This window comes from Dasypus novemcinctus, chromosome 9, assembly GCF_030445035.2.
Source record: "Dasypus novemcinctus isolate mDasNov1 chromosome 9, mDasNov1.1.hap2, whole genome shotgun sequence".
Taxonomy (NCBI): domain Eukaryota; kingdom Metazoa; phylum Chordata; class Mammalia; order Cingulata; family Dasypodidae; genus Dasypus; species Dasypus novemcinctus.
The window spans coordinates 109,119,933-109,145,452 of NC_080681.1; the positions used below are offsets into that span (position 1 = coordinate 109,119,933).

Consider the following 25,520-nt stretch of genomic DNA (forward strand, 5'->3'; position numbering starts at 1 on the left):
TTGGCTATGCTGCAGAAATGAATTTTAAGAGCATGCCAGGTGAGTTAGGCCAGGTAGGGAGGGAAGAGAAATGCGAGAAAATAACAGAGCAGGGGACCTAAGTAGAGAGAAAGGAGCTGAAAAGGGAAAAAGAGGGCTGATTTACAGACCATAATTCCCCATTATAGGTTATAAATCCCCAGGTTTACTTGCATGGCCACATGGCAGAGGAAAAATGTCGAGGGCAGCACACAGAGGGCGGAACACGTCCAGAGGGAAGAGAGCAGGTGAGAGTGCTCTTAGGCCTCACAGTCTGCTTTATAAACTATTAATTATTCCACCCCTTTGCTAATGGCAGGGGAGGGGTTCCAGCTGTTTGCTGTTTTGATTGATTATCCCACCCATCAATCCCCCTGTGAAAACCCAATGATAAAGTCCTTGGGGAATATCCGGGGTTTTTCTTTGTTCCCAGAAGAAGTCTTTGTTCTAGATAGCAGAATCCTGGGAGTGGGGGCTTTCCAGCAGCCATCTTGGGGGTTACTGATGTCCACATGGACTCTCTGGCAGGCTCCAAATCTGTCTATTAATTCCCTATCTTACTAGCCTGCTTCAATATGACAAACTGTTGTATATTACTAATGATAGCTTAGCCTTGGTCTAGCCTGCCCTCCTTTTAGATAACATTTATTAAGCTACCCTGTTATAAAACTATTCCCACTTCCTGACAGTACCCAATCCAGAGCAAAGCTCTATTTCCTTAAGCTCTCACCAAAATCATCTAACACAAGTCCAATTCCTATAATAAGTCCTGTCGGACTTCTGGGAAGATGGCGGACTAGAAAGACATGGGACTCTCTTTTCCTCCAGAAAAATAGCTAGAGGACAGGCTGAAACAACCTAGAAAAAGATCTTCTAGGGTTTAGGACACCAGGGGAAGCCTGAACACTGCTCAGAGGCCAGAGAGACAAAGGAGGGAAATCGGGACAACAGAACTGTGAGTTGAAACCACCAACTGCTGCTGCTGGCACCCTCCCCCACACTAAAGACACTTCAGAACTCTCAGGCCTCTGGGCCTGTGACTACAGACAAAGAGGGCTCCAGGGATCTACCAACCCAGGAAAGGGGACAGAGAGGGAAACAGCCCAAGGCTGACTCAGGTTCTGACCCATAGATTTGGTCTGCTGTGTCCCTGGAGCCCTTCCAGGCCAGGTAGGGCTGCACAATTGTATGCCTTGGAGCCAGCAAAGGGCTAAAGATATACAACCCTCCCAATCTCCTCCTTTACTAACAGGGACTGATTGTTGAGGACTCAGAGGGGAGTGGAAATATTTCCAACCTGGGTAAAGGGAGGGGGCTGCCAGGGAAAGTTGGAGAACTGTCTCAGAAAAAGTTGAATTACAAGTCTCATAGCCTCTGGACAGGAAGCTCTGTCACATAGATCCCATCTGTGTTGCAACAAATACACTCCCACCAGGCATTGAACTGAGAATTGCCAAGGAGAGCCATTTGCTGGCGGGCTAAGGAAGTGCACTCAAGAATATTAAAAATAGGGAAACGAACTTGGCCCAGTGGTTGGGGCGTCCGTCTACCACATGGGAGGTCCGCGGTTCAAACCCCAGGCCTCCTTGACCCGTGTGGAGCTGGCCATGCGCAGCGCTGATGCACGCAGGGAGTGCCGTGCCACGCAGGGGTGTCCCCCACCCCACGCGCAAGGAGTGCGCCCGTGAGGAGAGCCACCCAGTGTGAAAGGAGGGAGCGGCCTGCCCAGGAATGGCGCTGCCCACACTTCCCGTGCCGCTGACGACAACAGAAGCGGACAAAGAAACAAGATGCAGCAAACAGACACTAAGAACGGACAACCAGGGGAGGGGGAGAAATTAAATAAATAAATCTTTAAAAAAAAATAAAAGAAAAGAAAATTAAAAATAATTAGGAGAGGCTTTTTATGGCCTCTATAGCCTCCCTCCCCAAAGCCCTAAGAAGTGATTCTATAACCAATTACTGGGTCCAGTGCCCAGTTTTGAGCAACCAGCAGGACAATCCTAACAATCCAGGTGGAGCCAAGACTCAAAGAATAGTGGGAACACACAGCCTTCTTCCACTAAATCCCTACAAAAGAGAAAGAAATTGAGCAACTGAGTAAACTACATCTTAATCAGATGCCTAAATATCAGCAAAAAGTCACGAGTCAGACTAAGAAAATAGAAGACGTGGCCCAAGAAAAGGAATATATCAAAGCCCCAGAAGAGATGCAGAATTTGAGAAAACTAATCAGTGAGGTGCACACAAATTTCCAAAATCAAATTAATGTTTTGAAAGACAATATGGTTAAAGAGATAAATGACATCAAGAAGACATTGAGGCAGTGGACTTGGCCCAGTGGTTAGGGTATCCGTCTACCACATGGGAGGTCCGCGGTTCAAACCCCGGGCCTCCTTGACCCATGTGGAGCTGGCCCATGCACAGTGCTGATGCATGCAAGGAGTGCCGTGCCACGCAGGGGTGTCCCCCATGTAGGGGAGCCCCATGCGCTAGGAGTGTGCTCCATAAGGAGAGCCGCCCAGCACGAAAGAAAGTGCAGCCTGCCTAAGAATGGTGCCACCCACCCACACAGAGAGCTGACACAACAAGATGACACAACAAAAAGAAACAGATTCCCGTGCCGCTGACAACAACAGAAGCGGACAAAGAAGAAGACGCAGCAAATAGACACAGAGAACAGACAACCAGGGACAGGGGGGAAGGGGAGAGAAATAAATAAATCTTTAAAAAAAAAAGACATTGAGCGAGAGCAAAGAAGAATTTAAAATCCTGAACAGAAAAGTAACAGATCACATACAAATGAAAGACTTAATAGGTGAGATCGAAAACACATTTGAGGCATACAAGAGCAGACTCGAAGTGACAGAAGAAAGACTAAGTGATACCAAAGACAGAACAGCTAAAATTGAAGAGAGAAAAGAATGGAAAAATTGAGCAGGGGCTCAGAAAGTCGAATGACAACACAAAACACAACAACACACATGTCATGGGAATTCCAGAAGGAGAAGAGAAGAGAAAAGGGACAGAAGGAGTATTTGAGGAAATAATAGCTGAAAATTTCCCAGATCTCATGAAAGAAATGAACTTACATGTCCAAGAAGCACACCGTACCCCAATTAGAACAAATCCAAATAGACCTACTCCAAGACACATACTACTCAGAATGTCAAATGTTAAAGATAAAGAGAAAATTCTGAGAGCAGCAAGGGAGAAGCAAACCATCATATAAAAGGGACATCCAGTAAGGTGCAGATTTCTCTTCAGAAACCATGGAGGCAAGAAGACAGTGGTATGATACAATTAGCATACTGAAAGAGAAAAACTGCCAGCCGAAGATTTTTTATCCAGCAAAATTGTCCTTCAGATATGAAGGTGAGTATAAAATATTCACAAACAAACAGAAACTTAGAGAGTTTGCAAAAAAGAATCCACCTTTGCAGGAAATATTAAAGGAAGCCTTGGCACCTGAAAGAAAAAGGAGAGAGAAGCTTGAAGGAGAGTGTAAAAGAAAGAATAGCAGAAAGGATAACCAAAAGAGTAAAAAGACAGACAAAAATAAGATATGACATATGAAAACCAAAAAATAAAATGGAGGAAGTAAATAGTGCATTTATAGTAATATCACTGAATATGAATGGATTAAACTCCCCAACAAAAAGATACAGGCTCACAGAATGGATAAAAAAACCATGAGCCATCCATATGCTGCTTATAAGAAACTCATCTTAGACCCAGGGATACAAACCAGGTGAAAGTGAAAGGTTGGAAAAAGATACTCCATGAGAATAGTAACCAGAAAAGAGCAGGGGTAGCTATACTAATATCAGACAAAACAGACTTTAAATGCAAAGAATTTATAAGGGGTATAGAAGGTCATTATATATTAATAAAAGGGACAACCCACCAGGAAGATATAACAGTCATAAATATCTATGTACCTAACCAGGGTGCCCCAAAATATATGAAACAAACTCTGGGAAAACTGAAGGGAGAAATAGACATCTCTACAAAAATCGTTGGAGACTTCAACACCCCACTTACATCATTAGATAGAACAACTAGACAGAAGATCAACAGGGAAACAGAGAACTTGAACAATATGATAAATGAGTTAGACCTAATAGACATATACAGAACACTGCATCCAAACTCAGTGGGTTATTCATTCTTCTCAAGTGCCCATTGATCTTTCTCCAGGATAGACCACATGTTATGGGAAAATGCAGCTCTCAGTAAATATAAAAAGGTTGAAATTATACAAAGCATCTTCTCTGATCATAATGGAATAAAACTGGAAATAAATGACAGGAAAAAAGTAAACATGCAAATGTGTGGAGGCTGGACAACACACTCCTAAATAATCAGTGGGTCAAAGAAGAAATTGCAAGTGAAATCAGTAAATATATTGAGACAAATGAAAACAATAACACAACTGATCAAAACTTATAGGATACAGCGAAGGCAGTCTTGAGAGGGAAATTTATAGCCCTAAATGCCTATATTAAAAAAGAAGAAAGAGCTAAACTCAAAGATTTAACTGAACAACTAGAGAAATTAGAAAAAGAACAGCAAACCAATCCCAAAGCAAGCAGAAGGAAAGAAATAATAAAGATTAGAGCAGAAATAAATGAAATTGAGAACAAAAAAACAATAGAGAAAATCGGCAAAACCAAAACCTGGTTCTTTGAGAAGATCAATCAAATTGACAACCCCCTAGCTAAACTAATAAAGGAAAAAAGAGAGAAGATACAAATAAATACAATCAGAAATGAAAGGAAGGAAGTTACAAATGACCCCACAGAAATAAAAAGAATTATAAGAGGATATTATGAGAAAATGTATGCCAAACAACTAGACAACCTAGATGAAATGGACAAATTCCTAGAAATGCACAACCAATCTACAATGACACTACAAGAAATACAAGAAGTTAACAAACCAATCACATTTAAGGATATTGAACCATCATAAAAAATCTCCCAGCAAAGAAAAGTCTAGGACCAGATGGCTCCACAGGTAAATTCTACCAAGGATTTTGAAAAGAATTAACACCAATCCTGTTTAAACTCTTCCAAAAAATTGAAGAGGAGGGAAAATTACCCAACATATTTTATGAAGCCAACATCACCCTAATACCAAAGCCAGGAAAAGACACTACAAGAAAAGAAAATTATAGACCAATCTCTCTAATGAACACAGATGCAAAAATTCTCAACGAAATACTTGCAAATCAAATCCAATAGCTTATCAAAAGACTTATACATCATGACCAAGTGGGATTTATTCCTGGTATGCAAGGTTCGTTCAACATAAGATAATCAATCAACATAACACACCGCATTAACAAATTGAAGGGAAAAAACAACACAATCATCTCAATCGATGCAGAAAAGGCATTTGACAAAATCCAGCATCCCTTTTTGATAAAAACAATTCAAAAGACAGGAATAAAAGGAAAATTCCTCCATATGATAAAAGGCATATATGAAAAACCCACAGCCAATATCGTACTCAATGGGGAAAGGTTGAAAGCATTCCCTCTAAGATTGGGAACAAGACAAGGATGCCCACTGTCACCACTGTTATTCAGTAGTGTACTAGAAGTTCTAGCTAGGGCAATTAGACAAGAAAAGCAAATTAAAGGCAACCAAATAGGAAAAGAGGAAGTAAAACTCTCACTGTTTGCAGATGACATGATCCCGTCCTTAGAAAACCCTGAAGTATCCACGACAAAACTACTTGAGCTAATAAATGAGTTCAGCAAATTGGCAGGATACAAGATCAACATGCAAACATCAGTGATGTTTTTGTACACTAGTCCTGAACAATCTGAGGAGGAAATTGGGATAAATTCTGTTTTCAATAGCAACAAAAAATTCAAATACCTAGGAATTAATTAAACCAAAGAAGTACAGGACCTATATGCAGAAAACTACAAAACAAAGCTAAAACAAAATTTAAAAGACCTAAACAAATGGAAAGACATTCCATGGTCATAGATTGGAAGAATAAATATCATGAGGATGTCAGTCTTACCTAAACTGATTTATAGGTTCAATGCAATACCAATCAAAATCCCAACAACTTATTTTACAGAATTGGAAAAGGCAATTACCAAATTCATTTGGAAGGGAAAGTGCACCAAAATAGCCAAAAGCATTCTAAAAAAGAAGAGCAATGTGGGAGAAATTTCACTGCCTTGAAACATATTACAGAGCCACAGTGGTCAAAACAGCATGGTACTGGCATAAAGATAGACACATCAATCAGCGATCAGTGGAACAGAATAGAGAACCCAGAAATAAACCCTTACCTATACAGTCAACTGGTTTTTGACAATCCTACCAAGTAAATGTTAATGGGACAAAACAGTCTTTTCAACAAATGGTGCTGGGACAACTGGATATCTATAATCAAAAGAAAGGACCCCTATCTGTATAATAATAAGTCCTTCTAATACCTTCATACTGACTTGCCCCATGGTTCTCCATAGCATGTCTTTTCCCTTGCTGCAATGAGTAATAAAACCAACTTGCTTAATTACAAGTGTGTTTCTGTGGTCTTTGACTGGAGATATTGACCCAGGTATCATCCATTGATGGATCATTGAGTGTAAAATGTCATTGTCAAAGGTCACAAAATGTTGCTTACTGAAAATTAACTGATAATCATTAAAGATTAGCAGTTACCTCGAAGAGTAGGGATGAGTGGTTATAAACTAAGAATAGATATAATATAACCTTTGGGGGTATTAGAAATGTTCTACCTTTTTTATTTGGTGGTGGTTACACCAAATGTAAAAAAAGAAAAGGGTTGAGTTGTACACTTAATATTAGTGCCCTTTGCATACGTTATTTTTAACATATTTTACATTGATTTTTTAAAAAAATGTTTCCCACTAATTTCAGCAGGTGGGTAGGAGAGCAGGAAATCCAAAGCTGGGCACCCAACTATCAACTTAAGGCAACTTAAAAAGATAAAGGCCCAAGTTGGAATGGTAGCTGACTTGAAGGGAACCTTGGGCCATTGGAGAATGAGAGGTATAATGAAAAGGTTGGAAAATCAACTACTTTCTGAAAACTTAAAGACTAGATTGGAAGGAAATGCAATTGAATGCTAGTACTGTATTTTATTTTGCAAAAGAAAAGAGTTTGAGCCCAAGGAAGACCTTCGCAACAGAGTCAAAGAAATTCCTGGAGCTAAAGGAAGCTGTGACATTCCTATCCCTGGGAAGTTTAAACTCTGCTGGCCAGCAAATGTCCCTGGTCTGGGAATAGGAGACTGGGAACAAAGACCTCCAGCAGTCCCTGGTTTGTCATGTGTGTGCTGGGTCAGCTGCACAGCACTATTTAATTAGCCAAAGGGAGTGACTCTCTGATCTGCACTAAGCTTTTTATGTTCTGCTGCCACTACCACCAACCACAGCTTTAATTAAATCCAGGGCTTAATTACACTCATCTCTGTCCTGATGACTTCATTGCCTCCTGGAAAGTTGGTAGCAGCAACTAGGTTAGGAGGAGAGCTAAGCCTAAAGAAACCTAAAGCAGGGGCTCTGGACACTGGTGATTTTGATATGCAATAGAGGTGATGGTAGTAGAGAGAGCAGCTGTAGGACTCAATACCTGACCTCAAGGAGCTCACAATTTTAAAGTTAAAACTTCCAAACTAGGAGATGGCACAAGGTGTATGACATAAGTCTCTGAACAAGAGGAACAAACAAACGTTCCAGCAACTGAGAGGAGTCAGAGGTCTTTCGGGGCTGGGGGTATCAGGGAAGCTTCACGGTGAGGGAGGGCCTAGAGGAACTTTAAAGAAGAGGTTTATACAGGCAACAAGGCAGGGCAGAGAGTACCTAGTGGGGGAAACAGCATGAGTAAAAATGTGGAGGTAACAATGAGAGCCTGATGTGTCCTGAGAATAGTGAAGGTAGGGCAGGACAGAAGAGGGGAATCCTGTCAGGGAGTAGCTCCAGCAACACTTCTGGGGTTGTGGCAGCTAGACTGGGGAAGATGGAGAATACCAGATTAAGAAGTTGGGACCTCGTTCAGTAGGTAATAGGGAGCAGTTCAAACTCTCTGAGTGATCCAAATTTCTTGTGGTAGTTACAGGACCCTTGATGATGGGGCCCTGCCTACCTCCCAGGTATATCTCTCTCTATTCCACGGCTTACAGTCCATACTCCGGCCAGCACTGAACTTGCCGTATTCTGGAACATTCTTCACACTCTCCCTACTCCTGGCTAATTCCTACTCCTTCAGATGTCAAATTTAACACCTCTTCCTCTATGAAGCCTAGCCTGCTAACTGCCTCCTGCCCCCTCAAAACTGGGCAGGTGTCCTTTTTCATGTCTCCCACAGCTCCCGGTGTTTCCCCGTTAGAAGCACGTATCTCAGGTGTTGTAATTGTTCATTTGTCTGAATCGCTGGATCGTGAATTCCATTGAGGTTGAGAACTGTACTTTGTTCACCATTGTGTCCCTAAAACCCTGCATAGGACCAGTGAACTGGGAGCGGAGGGGTAAGGGGATGGGGAAGGGACCAGCTGACTTCTTAGACATCTCCCTATTCTTAGCTTGTGAGTCTCTAAAGGACAACGGAAAATCACAGCTGTCACAAGTACAGGTTGGTAGAGAATGTACATTTAATTTGAATTATCACTCTCAGACTCTCACGGGAAGCAAAGTGTGGCGGACACGGAACTAGCACCAATCTCCTCCTCTCTCTGTGAAGCGAGGTTTATTTCTCGGTACGTTTGGAAACGATTTGAGGAACGTTAAAGCGCAGGGTCACTAACCGTTCTCTTAGCAATAACCCTCCGCTCGAGACTTGTAATCGTGGCAGCTACTTCTCAGACCACCAGGGGGAGGAATCGCTCTGCACCCTCGACCTTGGGCGGTTTCGCCCGACGGGAGGTCGCCTGGACTTCTGGGAATTGTAGTCCTAAACTTGTTAATGAGTGATCTTGCGCGGTGCATCCCGGGAGTTATAATTTCAGACTGAGAGGCAGGAGTCGCGTCTAAGTTCCCATGTTGAGTTCTGGAAACTACAACTACCAAAGGGCAACGGGCTCCTGGGCGGTTTCTCTTTTCCTTGGCGTTAGTCATCTGAAGCTGCTTTAGAGGGGACAACTTGACGGGTAAGTTTGATTGGAGAAGCCCCTTATGCTGAGCTGAGGTGCCTGCAGACATTTTTTTTTCTTGTATTCCACCCTGGTTTGGGGCTTCCTGGTCTCTCAGTCTCAGGAATTCCATATTAGTCTTTCGTCCTTTTTGTATGCTTTTCTTAGCTATCGATTCATATCTCAAACCCTCCCAATGTAATCTCGAGCGTTCACTCCTGAAGCCCCTGGAATCCAAACCTGCGCTCTCGTCGACCCAGCCCACCTTAAGCCCACATCCCCATCTTGCACTTTCATCCCCACCATAGACCCTCCACAGCCTCACCTCTGTGAAACTTAGGCTTCTTTATGCCCCATACCTTCCGTGTACTTCACTTTACTCCCTCTTTGCTGTTTATTATGCTAGTGAGAGAAGGGCCCCTAGTCCTCCGAGGAAGATTCCTGGACTAGTAATGAGCAGACTCGGGTTCTAGTTCAGCTTTGCAACTCCCTCGTGTGTGACCTTGGGCAAATCACGTATCTCTGGGACACTCCTCATCTATAAAATGGAGATAACGATTGCTCTATCAGTTTTAGGCTGTGACTGTGTGGTGGAGCCAATAAACTAGTATTTGTGGAAGTGCTTTGCGGAATGTAAAGCCTTCACAGGTCGGGAGATTATTTTTACAAGTACTAATGCTCTTATCTTGGCTCTGTTACTAGTTGTCACCTTGATGCTCAGGCCCTTCCCTTGGACTCTTTCCTGACGTAGAGGGTGGTGCAAAGTCCGCAGGACTGGCAGAGGGGTAGTCCCTGCTCACAGGAAACAGGGCCCCAGCAGCGAGTGGACAGTTGCAGTGTGAGTGTGAGCCTCATCCATTCCCTCTGGGCTCTTCTGGGTCTATTGAGTAAACTCTGGCTTTGGCTAGAGTGTTTCAACCTCGTTAAGGTTGGGCAAAGAGATTCCATTTTGCCAAAGGTTTAATCTGGAGCCAAAAAAAAGAGAGACCTTGGCTGGGCATGACTAAGGGAACCATGATATAACTAATTAATTCCTAACATTTTATAAGTGCTTAAAATGTATAAGGCCTTCCGCAGTATCAATTTTTAAATTTAAATTTTTAAAATTTCACCTATGAAGTGTCCCCATTTTACTTATAAGAAACTTAGTCTCAGAGAGATCATGTAGTTAGTTGTAATATTATAGTTGTAGCTGCCATTTTATTTAGTGCCTTTTGTGTGTCAGTTGCTTTACCAACATCTCATTTAATCCTCATCTATATGTTAGGTGCTTTATATACATTATCTCATTTAAAACTCATCAGAGGCTTTAAAATTTAAGGAACTTGATTGAGATCACACAGCTAGTAAGTGGCAGAGATGAAATTCAAACTGTCACCAAAATCTTTTCCCATTATACCATATAGCCCTACTTCTAGATCAAAAAGATAGAGATTAAAGAACTGAAGGGTTTAAATCACAGTCAAATGAAGGAACATTTGTAGTAGTCCCTACTATGTGAAAAGCATGGAGATAGATTTAGCTTACAAAGAAGTATAATACAGTCTTTAGGCCTGGAATATGTCTGAAGAGATAAGAAGTAAGTTAAATAGAGTTAATTTGATAAATTAATATTGAGGCCAGTATTAAGACCAGCTATATGCAGGGTACTACATTAGGTCCTAGCGATGAGCAGGAGTAAGCTTCTCAGTGGCCATGGGGATTAAACCAAGTGAAATGGTTATGATTTCATTATTATGAAAATGGCAGACTGGTACATAATATATACTCAGTAAGTGTTGTATTTGTTGCATGCATGCATGTATGTATAAGTAAAAGAAAAACCCTGTGTACCATCTAGACCAGAGGTTCACAAACCTTGATCAGAAACATCTAGGAAACTTTTAAAAACTGATCTTTTTTTTTTTTTTTCTCTTTTTTTTTTTTTATTGACTTTGTAATAATATTACATCAAAAATATATATGTGAGGTCCCATTCAACCCCGCTCCCCCACCCCCCCTCTCCCCCCCCAACAACACTCGTTCCCATCATCATGACACATCCATTGGATTTGGTAAGTACATCTTTGGGCACCTCTGCACCTCATAGTCAATGGTCCACATCATGGCCCATACTCTCCTCCATTCCATCCAGTGGGCCCTGTGAGGATTTACAATGTCCGGTGATTGCCTCTGAAGCACCATCCAGGGCAGCTCCATGTCCCAAAGACACCTCCACCTCTCATCTCTTCCTGCCTTTCCCCATACCCATCGTCCACCATGTCCACTTTTCTCAATCCAATACCACCTCTTCTATGTGGACATTGGATTGGTTGTGTCCATTGCACCTCTATGTCAAGAGGATAAAAACTGATCTTGACTTCCATTCCAGACCTTTGGGAATGAGACCCTAGAATCTACATTTTTTTTAAAAGTTTCACAGGTGATTGTGATGATAAGTTCAGCAATTCCTGATCTAGATTCTATTGGACCACCCATTGTAAGCAAGTTACTGATTGGAAACTGCTTAAAATCTAAAAACTGTCTTAAAACAGTCTGTGATTGGTTACCAAATAAGGAATACAGTGCTAAGAATTGGGAGAAGGGACTATTGGAGGGACTTAAAAATTTTCACAGAGGACTGGGAATTTCACTAGGCCTTGATGGATAGGGCAGGTTTGGATGAGTAGAAAGGCTTCTAGGCAGGCAAGCACCATCATAAATTGTTTAGACAGGGTGAGCAAAAGTGGGCAGAGACACCTGGGCTGAATCCTTGGTAAATTCTATGGCGTTTGTTAGAAATGATCCTGGATACTCAATGTGGATGGCCCACTGGCAAAATTTACAAGTCAGATTGGATTTTCCCATATCCCTTGTCCTTTTTTTTAAAAAAAGATTTGTTTTATTTATTTCTCTCCCTTCCTTTCCCCCCCCCCCCAATTGTCTGCTCTCTGTGTCCATTCTCTACGTGTTCTTCTACATCCACTTGCATTGTCAGGTGGCACTGGGAAACTGCGTCTCTTTTTGTTACGTCATCTTGCTACATCAGCGCTCCATGTGCCACTCACGGCTGGCTGTGCTTTTTTCACACAAGGTGGCTCTCCGTGCGGGGCGCAGTCCTTGCATGTGGGGCATCTCTACGCGGGGGTGCCCCTGTGTGGCACAGCACTCCTTGTACACGGTAGCACGACACGTGGGCCAGCTTACCACATGGATCAAGAGGCCCTGGGTATCAAACCCTTGGACCCTCCATATAGTAGGTGGACACTCTATCAGTTGAGCCACATTTGCTTCCCTACCTTGTCCTTTTTAGGCATCAATCTGTGTGAGCCCAAGGAACACAGATTCATTTTCAAGCCAGTTAGCTTCTTTAGTTTAGTTTTTTTTTTTTTGAAGATTTTTAAAAATTTATTTATTCCCCCCCAACCCCCATGGCTTGTTCCTTTCTTTGCTATCTCTTCTCTGTGTCCACTCACTACATGTTTTTTCCGCATCTGCTTGTCTCCGTTTGTTGCGTCATCTTGCTGCGCCAGTTCTCCGCGGTGCACGGGCCGTCAGCTCTCTGTCACGCATTGGCCATCAGCTCTCTGTGGCACCCGGGCCAGCTTTGCCTTTACAAGGAGGCCCTGGTACATGAACCCAGGGCCTCCCATATGGTAGACGGGAGCCCAACTGATTGAGCCACAGCTTCCCAAGCTTCTTTAGTTTTTATTTATTTCCAAACAGTTTAGTTGATGACCCTTCCAGAACCTTGCCAGGACCGCCAGAGTGTTCGGTACCCCTTCTGTTTGGCTGTTTTCAGGTCTACTAGTCTTGATTCCTATCCCGAGCACTGGCCTGTATGCAGAGTACAGTAAACATCTCTTCACATAAGACACTACTATCATCCTGCTCACCCAGTACTAAAACCTGCCATCTTTGGCTCTTTGCTCTTCCTTAACTCTCCACCCACAGGCAGTTGCCAAATCCTATTGCTTCAACAAATATTTATTGGATACTTCCTAAGAGCCAGGCACTGCAAGAGGTGCTTTAAATGCATTGCTTTGTTTTATGTCCTCAGAAATCCTATGAGGGTAGGGACATTCCCATTGCATAGTAGGGGAATCAGGTTTAGAAAGATGAGATAATTTGCTCATGCTAATAAAACTAGGCAGCAAAGACCTCAAACCTGGGTTTTTCAGTCTTAATATCTTCCATATCCATGACCCCATTTCCAGAGGAGATCCCAACTCTTAGCCTAGCACTTAAGGAATTGCTTCCCTTCAAATCTGATCACAACCCCCCTTTATCACCTTGTATGCATTACTAATTGCTGTTTCTTACATATGCTTTCTTTTCTTTATGCCTTTGCTCATACTCTTTCTTCTGCTTGGAAGTTTCGACCTTTCTCATTTCCCCCTGCCCTTTACTCCCAAAGCTAAAGGTGGTTTCTTTCTTCTCAGAACTCCTGCGGTATGTTATCTGATCCTCTCCTAGCAGTTATAACTTGCAGCTGCTTCATTGTCATGTGGGTGATGTGTCTGCAGCCACATGTCTTCCGTGTTTCTGCCCCCAGTCACAAAGAAGAAAGATCAGGGTCTGAAACTAAGCAGCACACATCTAACTTCACTCTGGCTGAACAGTCCAGTGACAGTGCATCAGGAGCTTAGCCTTTTTTTAAAAAGAATTGGGTTTATTTGTAAATTTGCTTCAGAGAAACAAAATGAAGAAGTTAAATCTGTAGTAGGAAGGAAATCATTCATATTCTTCCAAAATTAAATTGGATCACACAGTTGAAAGTTAGCAATCAGGAGATCAGTTCTGCTTGTACCTTGAGCAGCTCACGTAAGCTCTTAGGACCTTGGTTTCTTTATCCATACAGTACATAATATGTACTGGGCTTGCAGGGAGGGAGATTCTTGGGAGGGTTGATAGAAATTATCTCTAAGGTCTGTTCTTGCCCAGACATGCTGGAACTTGAACCATCTGATTCCTCTCAGAGTGTCTTTTTTTAAAGATTTACTTATTTATTTCTCTCCCCTTCACCCCCATCCCAGTTGTCTGTTCTCTGTGTCTATTTGCTGCATCTTCTTTTGTCCGCTTCTGTTGTTGTCCGTGGCACAGGAATCTGTGTTTCTTTTTGCTGCGTCATCCTGCTGCGTCATTTCTCTGTGTGGGAGGTGCCATTCCTGGGCAGGCTGCGCTTTCTTTCGCTGGGTGGCTCTCCTTACAGGGCACACTCCTTGCTCGTGGGGCTCCCCTATGTGGGGGAGACCCCTGCATGGGGGGGCACTCCTTGTGCGCATCAGCACTGCTCATGGGCCAGCTCCACACGGGTCAAGGAGGCCCAGGGTTTGAACCGCAGACCTCCCATGTGGTAGATGGACGCCCTAACCACTGGGTCAAGTCCAGCGGCCAGAGTGTCTTAAAGAAAGCAAAATAACAGTGATGGTTAGGAAAAGGACCTGGGACTCAGTTTATCAGTTTAGATGCTATGCTTTTGCTTGTAAACACTAGAAATCTAAATTCAGTTGGTTTAAACAAAAAAAAAAAAAAAAAAAGGGAATTTATTGACTCATGCTAGAAAATCTAGGAGTGGGTCAGGTTTCAGGTATGATCTCATCCAGAGATTTTTAATGTCTTCAGGACTGCTGTGATTCTCCCAGCTTTACCATCTTCCATGGATAGCTTCATTTTCAAGGTAGCAAAATGGCTGCTGCAGTTCTAGGCTCCACATTTGCACATCACACTAGTTCAGAGAAAGAAAGAACTTTTCTCTCCTCTACCATCAAACCGAAGTCTGGGGCTTTATTTTAATTGGAGCAACTGATGATATATGTCCACTTTTCATCCAAAACCTGACCAGGAGATGCCCAAGACTGATAGGCTCAGGTCAGATAAGGGTCAACTCTAGAGATTAGGGAGAGGTCAGCCCCATTCAAATCATATGACTGCTGTGCATTGGGTGCAGGACAGAACAGATGCTAGGAGGCCACCATTGCAATTGCATTGCCCTGGGTCTACTAGTTGTGTGATCTTGGGTAAATTCTCTAACCTTATCAAGCCTCAGTTTCCTCATCTATAAAGTAAAATAATAGTATGTATCTCATTGAGAGATGAAGAAATTTCTTGCTTGTGTGTTTAGCTGGGTTTTTTTTTGCTTATTATTATTATTGAAATAATGAAAATGCTTTAATAATGATTCAAGTGGTAAATGTACAACTATGTGATTATACCAAATACCACTGATTGCATACTTTGGATGAATTGTATCCTTTATTATTATGTATCAATAAAATTGATTTGTTTAAAAAATAATACATATCTCAGATAATAATCCATATTGTGAAGATTAAATTAAATGATATACATAAAGCACTTAGCATAGTTCCCACACAGAGTAAGTATTCATTAAATGTGATGATGATGGTGAAATTGAAGAGGAGGAGGGAGAATTAAATGACCTTTGTACCAATTGGGAAGCAGTTGGATTATAGGATAGTTATCTAGCCAGGATTGTGCATATTTGCCGCACTGAATACTACTGTTCAATCTACTGCCCACCTCATCTCTTCCTATTGCTGCCTTTCTTTGCTCTTATGTTCTGTCTTGTCTAGAAATGCATTCCTTCTTGTCCCTGCCTCTCTAAATCTTCCTCATTTTTCAAGACCCAGCACCAGTGCCACCTCTTCCAAGAAGCGTTCCTTGATTATTCCTGACAAGTCTTGTTGTCTTTCCCTCTTTTAAATCCAGATAGACTCACAGTCTGTAGTTTAGATCAGTGACTTTGTATATGTATAACTGAGTCTCTCCATGAGCAGGGTCAGTAACAGTTAAGAGCTCAGATTCTATAGTTAGATAGATGTGGGTTGGTCACCTATTAGCAGTGTAACTGGGAAAAATTATTCAACCTCTCTAGGCCTTAGTTTACTCATCTGTAAAATAAGATCTTAGTCATAACTATCTCAGAGTTGTTAAGAGAATTAAATGACGTATGTAAAGAACTTTGTGCAATCCTGACTTAGTAAACAGTAGATTTTAGTGGTTATTTTCATTAGCTTCATGAAGGCAAGGTCTGTGTTAAATTCTCTGCAGCAGTTATTGCCATGCTGGGCATGTAGTAGGTGCTGAATAAACACTTGTTAATGGGTTTTGAGTGTGGAAGCTTGCTCTCTCCTCCACAACTCCACCCAAAAAATAAAAAAAGCCACCCCTAGACCTTAGCAAAGTCAGTGTAGCAAAGAAGATAATGTACAAGATTTAAAGAATAACTGGCAGGGAGGATGGAGTGATAGGGAGGGCTGGCAGATAACACAGTATGCAACAGGAAGCTAAGAGGAAATCAGCAAGAAGCTGTTTTATGTTCCACCCTCCAGCTGTCAAGTTCAGCACTGCTCAAGTCGTTGTTTGATTTGGCTACTGGTGAAATGGGAGTCAATCAGTCCGTGGGTTTTCCACCTGTAACAGGACCTCACCTGGTAGGCTGTGGAGATGTGATGGAGGGTCACAGTCTCAAGGTAAGTGTCTCTAGCTCTATCCCTTCTGTTGCACTTCCCAATCCTTCTGCCTGCACCTTGACTTACTGATATCAAGTTTGGCTATACAGTCCCAGATGGGGAATCTAAGTCATACCTCGTCATGGATTTGATTAAAAGCTCAAGCGATTCTGACTCTCAGTCCTGAGATCTAGGTCTCTCTTGCTTGATGTCTTCTTCCTCTTTCCAATGATAAATACCCCAATATACAGATGATGGGTTCTTTTTCCATTTAGGAGGAAAGAGGGCTCAAGCTTCTAAGACAGCTCTCAGATTCTTTCACCTTTCTTGAGGGCAGATGCCTGGTCCTGGAGAGGTTTTTTGATCTCATCCTAATCTGAGTATATGAGAGGAAGAGTGATGAGATGTGCCATTGCCCTTTGACTCCCAGCCCGGTAGGAAGACAGTCTCCTTTTTCTCCTCCCCCACTTCAATCTGTTTTCCCCCCCTGCCTTGGCTTCTGGGCTCTCCCTCAGTCAGTTCCGAGGTCTTTCTCTTTTGGCCCTTGGACTGTTCCCTCTCCCTTGTGAGAGGCCACACTTCCTGGTAACCCTTTACCTGCTCCCGTGTAAAATGACTATGCTATTGCTTTCCCAGGACCAGTCTGGAGGAGTGGCCTGGGTGACCCACCAATCCACCTCATTCAGTGCAAGTCCAAATCTCTAGCTCCCAGGACTCTTCCAGGCCTGGACTCAGGGCTAGGTTTAAACCTTTGGATGTCCTAAGCACTGAAAATATTTTGGTGCCCCACAGATTTAATTCAGTTGATTTATATGGATGCTAAAAATAAAATTGCTTCTTTTTGGATTTTCTGAGTGTAAAATTCAGATATATTAACTGAAGCTTAATTCCCCTGATTTGGTTCCCTGCTTTGCTGATGACCTAAACACCTGCCAGCTGTGTGTCTGTTGGGAAATCTAGCAGTGCCTGGGCTTCTTGCTCTGAGCAGCTGTTTTCTTCTTTCCTGCAGGGGAGCTTCTTTCGACTCTTCTACCCCTGCCAAGAGGCAGAGGAGACCATGGAGCAGCCCCTGTGGATTCCCCGCTATGAGTACTGCACTGGCCTGGCTGATTACCTGCAGTTTAATAAGCGCTGGGGGGGTTTGCTGTTCAACCTGGCTATGGGTAAGGGCTGACCTGATGCTTTTCCAGTGGTTTGGTTATGTTCCTAGGATATCCCCAGACGGACACAGCACCTTGTAGTTTGCATTGCTCAGGAGAGGGTATCATTCAAGCCTTTTGTGGTAGGACATCCATTCATTCAATGTAGTGTAGAGAGTTGAAAGAGAATTATATGCATAAGAGCTTGGATTATGGATTGGGATTTGGGTTCAAATCCACACTTTATCATTTACTGCCTATGGGCCTTTGGCAAGTTACTTAGCCTGTCTGAGCCTTGATTTCCTCACCTATAAAATGCCTGCTCAGCAGGGTTGTTGAGGGTGTAGGTAGAGCACTCTTGTGCAGTGGTTGGGACATAGAGTGTAGTCTATAAATGGTGGTTATTACTCATTTATTCAGCATATGTTAATTCCCTCTCTGTACCAGCTATTGTGTAGATCAGAGAAACATTCTTAACTCTCAAGGATCTTACATCTCTTGCAGTTCTCCCTCCCAGTTCTCTCCTCTTCTGGGTAGAGTGATATTGACTCATCCAGTTATTCCAAAGCTCTCACCTCTAAGAGCTTACCCACTACTTTGGCATCTGAGCAGTTTACTCCATAGTTTTTCAGTTCTGTACTGTTGGATTTAATTTCCCATTTTCTACTCTTCAGGGAAGAAAAGGGGAAAGAATCGATGATTAACTGCCTTGGGCTGCTGGGGGTTGGTGGAAATGGTGGTTCTCCAGAGGAGAGGAACACATGCCCCCACCCATGCCTATGCCCAGGCTGCCTTTGGGATTATAGTTTTGGGACATTCAGAGGTTCTATAGCCTATGTCTCTGCTAGGATCCTGTCGCCTGCCCATCAGCTGGAATGGCCCCTTTAAGACAAAGGAGTCTGGATACCCCTTGATCATCTTTTCCCATGGCCTGGGAGCCTTCAGGTAAGAGTTTTTCTCTCCCAGCCCTTGTCATATTCCTTGCCTAGTGACAGCTGCTGAGTCTTATTCTCAAACGGCAGAGAATAGACATTTCCATCTGCTAGCTATCTTATCTACTGTCCTAGTTTGCTAAAGCTGCCAAAATGCAGATACCTTGAAATGAATTGACTTTTAACAATGGGAATGTATTAACTTACCATTTTACCTTTTGTGTGTGTGTGTGTTTTTTTGTTGACTTTTTAAATTTATTTCTCTCCCTGCCCCTCGTTTTCTGTTCTGTGTCCATTCGCCATTCGCTGTGTGTTCTGTGTCTGCTTGTATTCTCATTAGGTGGCTCCAGGAGGAACTGATCCTGGGACCTTCTGGAATAGCAAAGAGGCAATTACTCTCTTGTGCCACCTCAGCTTCCCTGTTCTGCTATGTCTTCTTATTTTCTCTCCTCTGTGTCTCTTGTTGCATCATCTTTCTGTGCCAGCTCTCAGTGTCGGCCTGCACTCCTGCATGGGGCGGCTTTTTCCACGCAAGGCAGCATTCCCACGCAGGGCCACTCTCCTGCATGGGGCCACATTCCAGCACGGTCCAGCACTCTGAGTGGGCCAGCTCGCCACATGGGCTAGCTTGCCCTCACCAGGAGGCATTGAACCCTGGACCTCCTATATGGTAGACGGGAGCCCGATTGGTTGAGCCACATCTGTTTCCCACCAGCTTACAGTTTTGAGGCTAACAAAAATGTTCAAATCAAGGCATCATCAGTTGATGTTTTCTTTCCAAAGACCAGCTGCTGGCCATCCTGGACTCCTTTTCACATGGCAAGGCACATGGCAGTGTCTGCTGGTCTCTCCTTCTCATCTGGGTTTCGTTACTTTTAGCTTCTTGCTTCTGTGGCTTTCTCTCTGTCTGAATTTCATTCTCTTATAAAGGACTCTAGCAAGAGGATTAAAACCCACCCTGGGCCACCCCTTAACCGAAGTAACCTAATCCAAAGGTCCTGCTTATAACAGGTTTACACCCACAGGAATGGATTAGCTTTAAGAACATGATTCCTAAGGCCCTTTATCCTTCTCTGAGGCTTCACATCCTTTACTTGTCATGTTCTGGAATTTGTATAAATATACACTTTTAACTTTCTTCCTATATAACATCCCAGATATACTAGAAAGAGCCTGAGCTTTCTAGTCAGATAGTCCTTTATCCAATATATATTGGGTGACTTCTATGTATAAGGCACTGGGGGAGCAGTGAATAAGATAAACTTATTCCCTTTACTCAGAGAGCTAGCAGTTGAATGTGCAAATGTTCGCTGTCCCACTAGTACTGTGTGTGAGCATGGGAAAATTTGTAACTGAGCCTATATGTCATTATCTGTTAAATAGAGATTATGCTCTCACAGAGTTATTTATGAGGATTCAGTTAGATTGACACCTAGTAGTTTATGAACATGTCACTTCTCCCCCTTTCTCTGCATGGAGAAACATGGTGATGGTGAATTGCAAGATATATTTTACCAAACTTCATGAAACTTTGGACCAAGTTTTAGAATTCACTGTTCATTTAGACAGGAGTTCTTAACAAGGGGTCTGTGAGCTTGAATTGAAATTCAAAAAAAACGTTATTCTTGGGGGGATGTGTTGGTGCTAGTGCGATATATTTATTAAATAATACACAGTATAGTATGGGCTTAGTAAGGTGGCTTCCACCTGACTGGCAAAGGGATCCATGGAACAAAAAAGGTTAAGAACCCCTGATGTTGAATTCTTCTGATGAATTCTCATTTCTACACTTTGGTGTATCAGATAGCTTCATAACCGTAATGTTTCCATTCCTATTTAAGTTTGTGAATATTCTTATGTATGTTCATCCATCAACATATATAAGACTAGTTTATGTCCCAGACTGTTACAAATCTCAAAGACATCTAGTCGTGCCTCCCCACTTTCCAAATAATTGTCCATACTGTAGCCAGAGATATCTATTTTTAAACCAAATATGATCTTGTCATTCTAGCACCAAGAACAGTGCATGGTATATAGTAGGTTCCCAATAACTATTTATTAATGAATGAACATCACTTCCCTACTTAAAAGTTTTTAACAGCTTTTTGAACTTAATCCAGATCTTACCTGGATACAGGTCCAAGACAAATGTTTCCAGCCTTGTTCTTGCTGTCTACAGTACTCTAGATTTCCAGACAAACTGACCTTCTTTCACTTACTCAAAGATACTATGTTATTTCTTACCTCAGGGTTTCCATCTGTGCCATGCTTTATGACTGTTCCCTTTGCCTAGAATATTCATTGTTCTGCTCCTCTCTTCCTCTTCTCCCTCTTTGCCTAGCTAACTCATAGTTACCCTCAAAGTCTTCATTTGGATACCCCTTTCTTTTTTTCTTCTAAAAAAAAAGATTTATTTATTTATTTCCCCCTTTCTGCTCCTCCCACCCTGCTGTTTTTTGCTGTCTGTGTGTTGTCTTCTCTTCTCATTTTCTCTCTTCTAGGATTCACCAGGATTCAATCCTGGAGACCTCTGATGGGGAGAGAGGTTCCCTGTCAATTGAACCACCTCAGTTACTGGTTTCTGCTATGCTTCACCTTGACTGTCCCGTTGTCTCTCTTTAGATGCGTCATCATCTTGCTGCGTCACTCACTTGCTGAGGGCACTGGCTCACTGCACAGGCACTCGTGCAGGCAAGTCACTCACCAAGCGGGCACTCACACAGGTACTGGCTCACTGTGAAGGCATGTTTTCTCTTCTTTTTCACCAGGAGGCCCCAGGGATTGAACCTAGGTCCTCCCATATGGTAGGCAGAAGCTCTATCACTTGAGCCATATCCTCTTCCTGATATCCCTTTCTTAAGGACACCAATCCTAACTCCCTATATTCTGTTTGGTTAAGTTTTCCAATAATGTGTTCTCATAAGACAATCCATACTTCCTAATATTTAACACAATTGTAGTGAATTTATTGTGTAATTATTCCTTAATATCTGTCTTCCCTAGTAGATTGTAAGTTCCATGAAGGCAGAAACCATGTAGTTATTTCTCAATAAATATTTATTGAATGAATGAAAGAATAAATACAAGGGCTTTATCTTGCTAGCTTCTCATTCATTCATTCATTCAACATCTTTTGAGCACCTGCTGTGTGCCATCTCCTTGACATGAGGGGAAGGTGGGACACACAGAGATAGATAAATCATGATCCTGCCTCAGGGAACTTACGTCTACTAGAGGGGAGCTGGAATATGGACTCATATAACTATAACACAGGTCAGGAAGTGGAGAGTTGATGTGGAAAAGAGGCTGGAAGGCAAGTAGATGGTTTCAGTGTCACACTGAAAACCATCAAATTGAGTATCTGCTCAGTTTTATTCAAAACAAGTACCTGCTATGTGCCAGGGTTTGTATCAGAATTGGTAGTGAAAAAGAAGATAGAGTTCCTTCCCTCATAGAGATTATAGTCTAGTGGGGAAAAGAAGCTAAGAAGCACTCCCTCCTAAGCCCCACAAATATTTTATATAGAGAGCAGGTGAGCACATAACTTTGGAGAGGGATCTTTTTGGTCCAGGAATCTATGCTGAGACTTTATACCTCTATAGATCTGGGTACGTCTGTTCTAAATACTTCTCATTAACCAAAGCAAAATTCCAAGAAAAAGGGCAGGAAGGGAAGGGGATATTATTTCATCTCATTGCATTAGTGTTAATTTGAGCTCCGAGATCCTTTCCATAGGTCATAGACCTATGGCTTTCCATCTGTGGAAGGAGTGTGTGCATTTAAATACTACCTAACCATTTACAACAGGCCTTTATAGCTGTTCTCTCATTTCAGCCTCATGCAGTCTTGTGAGGTAGGCAGGCAGGGATGCATATTTTGCAGATGAGCAAACTAGCCCATAAAGACAGTCTTGCCTAGGGTTATACAGTTTGAACTAGGAAGGTATCAGAAATCTCTCTGGCTATGTCCAGTATTTCTTTCACTACCTCCTCCAGAAAAGTGGGAGAAGATAAACAGATACTTAAGAAACTGACCTTCCCATATCAATTAGGATTAGGGCAAGTTGTGCTTGATAGAAAATCCCCAAGTAATAGTTACTTAAACAAGATGAAGTTAATTTTTCTCCCTGATAAGAAGTCTAGCATTAGGCAGTCCAGATTGATATATTAGCTCCACAAAGTCATCTTCTATAACATTTTTGTAATCTTGCTCTGCCCTTTATGGCTTCCAGAACAAATTGTGCTTTTGTTTGTTTTGTTCTGTTCGGAGGTACTGGGACTGGGTCTTGAACCCAGGACCTCATATGTGGGAAGCTGGTGCTCAACCACTGAGCCACATCTGCTATGCCTACATGGCTTTCATTTCTAAGCTTATCTCATGACCCAGAGTGGCTTCTGTAACTCTAGCCATTATGTCCACTTTCCAGACAATAGAAAGGGAGCACTCTTGTTTTTAAGGAGACTATCTGGAAACTTTATACAACATACCTGATTATATCTCATTGACTAGAGCTGTTCTGTCAATTACAGTTGCCTCTAGCCCTAGTGGCTATCAACCACTTGAAATGTAGCTTGTCCAATTGAGATTTTTGGTAAGTATAAAATATGCACTGGGGGAAGCGGATGTGGCTCAAGTGATTGGGCTTCCGTCTACCATATAGGAGGACCTAGGTTTGACCCCCGGGGCATCCTGGTAAAGGCGTGCCTACACAGTGAGCCAGGCCTGTGCAGCAAGCCAGTGCCTGCATAGGGAGCCAAGTGCCTGCACGGCGAGCCTAGTGCCTGCACAGAGAGCCATGCAGCAAGATGATGATGCAACAAAAAGAGAGACAAAGGGGAGAGTCAAAGGCAAGACACAGCAGAAACCAGGAACTGAGGTGGCGCAAATGACAGAAACTGTCTCCACCTCGGAGGTCCCCAGGATTGAATTCCGATGAATCCTAGAGGAGAAAAATGGGAAGAGGAGACAAAATGAGAAATAGACACAGAAAATCACACAGAAATGGACACAAACAGCAAAAACAGCAGGGGAGGGGGAGAAAAAAATATGCACTGCGTTTCAAAGACTTTGTAGGAGAAAATGTAAACCATTTCAATAATTTAAAAATTTTGATTATATGTTAAAATGATAATATTTTAGATATACTAAGTTTAATAAAATATATTATTAAAATTAATTTCACCTGTTTCTTTGTGCTCTTTTTTAATGTATGTACCAGAAAAATTTAAACTATACATGATGGTAGCATTATAATTCTATTGGAGCATGCTGGGCTAGAACATAATCACGTAGACATGCCTGACTGCAAGGAAGGCTTGGAAATGTAGTATTTGATGTCATAACAGGGTCTTCAACTGAAAATCAGATTCTGTTATTAAGGAGAAAGGGAAAAATAGAAAGACACTGCTAATTGGAATAGGCAATTAGCAGTGTCTGCCTTATTCCTTTTTTTTTTCCTGGCAAGTTGGATGATAGAAAGAAAATCTACATGATAAATCACAGATGAGTTGCATAAAGTAATTAATCAGGGTTTCTGTATTCAGGGAGTTTACTAACCAATTTGGGAAGTAAACAGATGTATTATCGATAAAAACACAATTGTTGATGTAGTCAAACTGTATTTCAGAAGAAACGATAAGTCAGTTGTTTGTATGGGATTGGAAAGCACAATGGATTGATTTAGGTATGCTTCTTGGAGCCTTGTCAAGAAAAGGGATATGCTGGCTGGAGAGAGCACCTTAACAAGGACTGCCCCACATGATACTTCCTCCATTCAATCTTTTGAGATGGCCAATAAAACAGAGCATATTTGGAATGGGTGTTAAGAGCTGAGTCTTTTTTTTTTTTCTTTTGATGTACTGGGGTGGGGGATTGAACCTGGGACCTCATATCCTTGTATGTGGGAAGCCAGTACTCAACCATGGAGCCACATTGGCTACCCTGAGTTGGTTCCCTCTTTGTGTGCTTGTTGTTTGGATTTTTGTTTTTGTTTTTAGGAGGCACCAGGAACCAAACCAGCGATCTCCCATTTGGGAAGCAGGCACTCAACCACATGAGCCACATCTGCTCCTCTGAGCTATTCTTTGATTAGCTTCTCTCTTTTCCTTCCTGAATCTCTAGGACATTGTATTCAGCCTTCTGCATGGAGCTGGCCTCCCGTGGCTTTGTGGTTGCTGTGCTAGAACACAGGTGAGAGATGGCAGTCATAATAAACTAAAACTATTTAGGTACCTGCAATGGGTTAGGATATAGAATAGTTTCCTCTTGATATATTATTTCTAATCCTCACAACAACCATGCCAGGAAGGTATTAGCCCTATTTTAACAGTGAGAAAAACCAAGGTTCAATTTGGCATATGAACTCACCCAAAGTGACACAGCTGAGTTGAGGTTCAAACCCAAGTCAATCTCTTAAGTCAATATTTTTTCTGTTTTACTATACATGACTCCAGATCTCCTTTTCTAGCCAAAGGATGATCCAGATGTCTTGGCTCTAAGGGAGGAGTTGCTAAAGAAGAGAAATAAGATCAAGAGTGTCTTCAGGTTTCTCTCTGATAGCATGTGTATTTCAGGGACCGATCAGCTGCAACCACCTATTTCTGCAAGCAGGCTCCAGAGGAGAACCAGCCTACCAATGAGTCGCTGGAGGAGGAATGGATCCCCTATCATCGAGTTGGGGAAGGAGAGAAGGAATTCCATGTTCGGAATCCCCAGGTAGGCTGGTGCCATTTGAGGAGGGAGAGTTAATAAACCTGTCCTTTCTGTACTACACTCACTAAGAGAGATTTGTAACTAATCCTCTCTCATGAAATCTCAGTCATAGTGGATCTGAGCTTGCCACATTGTCAATCACA

General features: G+C 42.3%; 1 protein-coding gene across 1 annotated transcript in view; it reads left to right on the forward strand.

Annotated features, from left to right (window-relative positions):
- The first annotated feature begins 8,998 nt into the window (after positions 1-8,998).
- Positions 8,999-25,520, forward strand: part of PAFAH2 (platelet activating factor acetylhydrolase 2) — a 41,574-nt gene continuing 25,052 nt past the window's right edge. The window contains exons 1-6 of the mRNA XM_004450519.4: positions 8,999-9,156; positions 16,473-16,613; positions 17,602-17,755; positions 18,580-18,676; positions 24,787-24,855; positions 25,239-25,380. Of these exons, the coding sequence (XP_004450576.1) occupies positions 16,524-16,613; positions 17,602-17,755; positions 18,580-18,676; positions 24,787-24,855; positions 25,239-25,380 (552 nt within the window). The 5' untranslated portion in view covers positions 8,999-9,156; positions 16,473-16,523. The remainder of the gene's footprint in view (positions 9,157-16,472; positions 16,614-17,601; positions 17,756-18,579; positions 18,677-24,786; positions 24,856-25,238; positions 25,381-25,520) is intronic.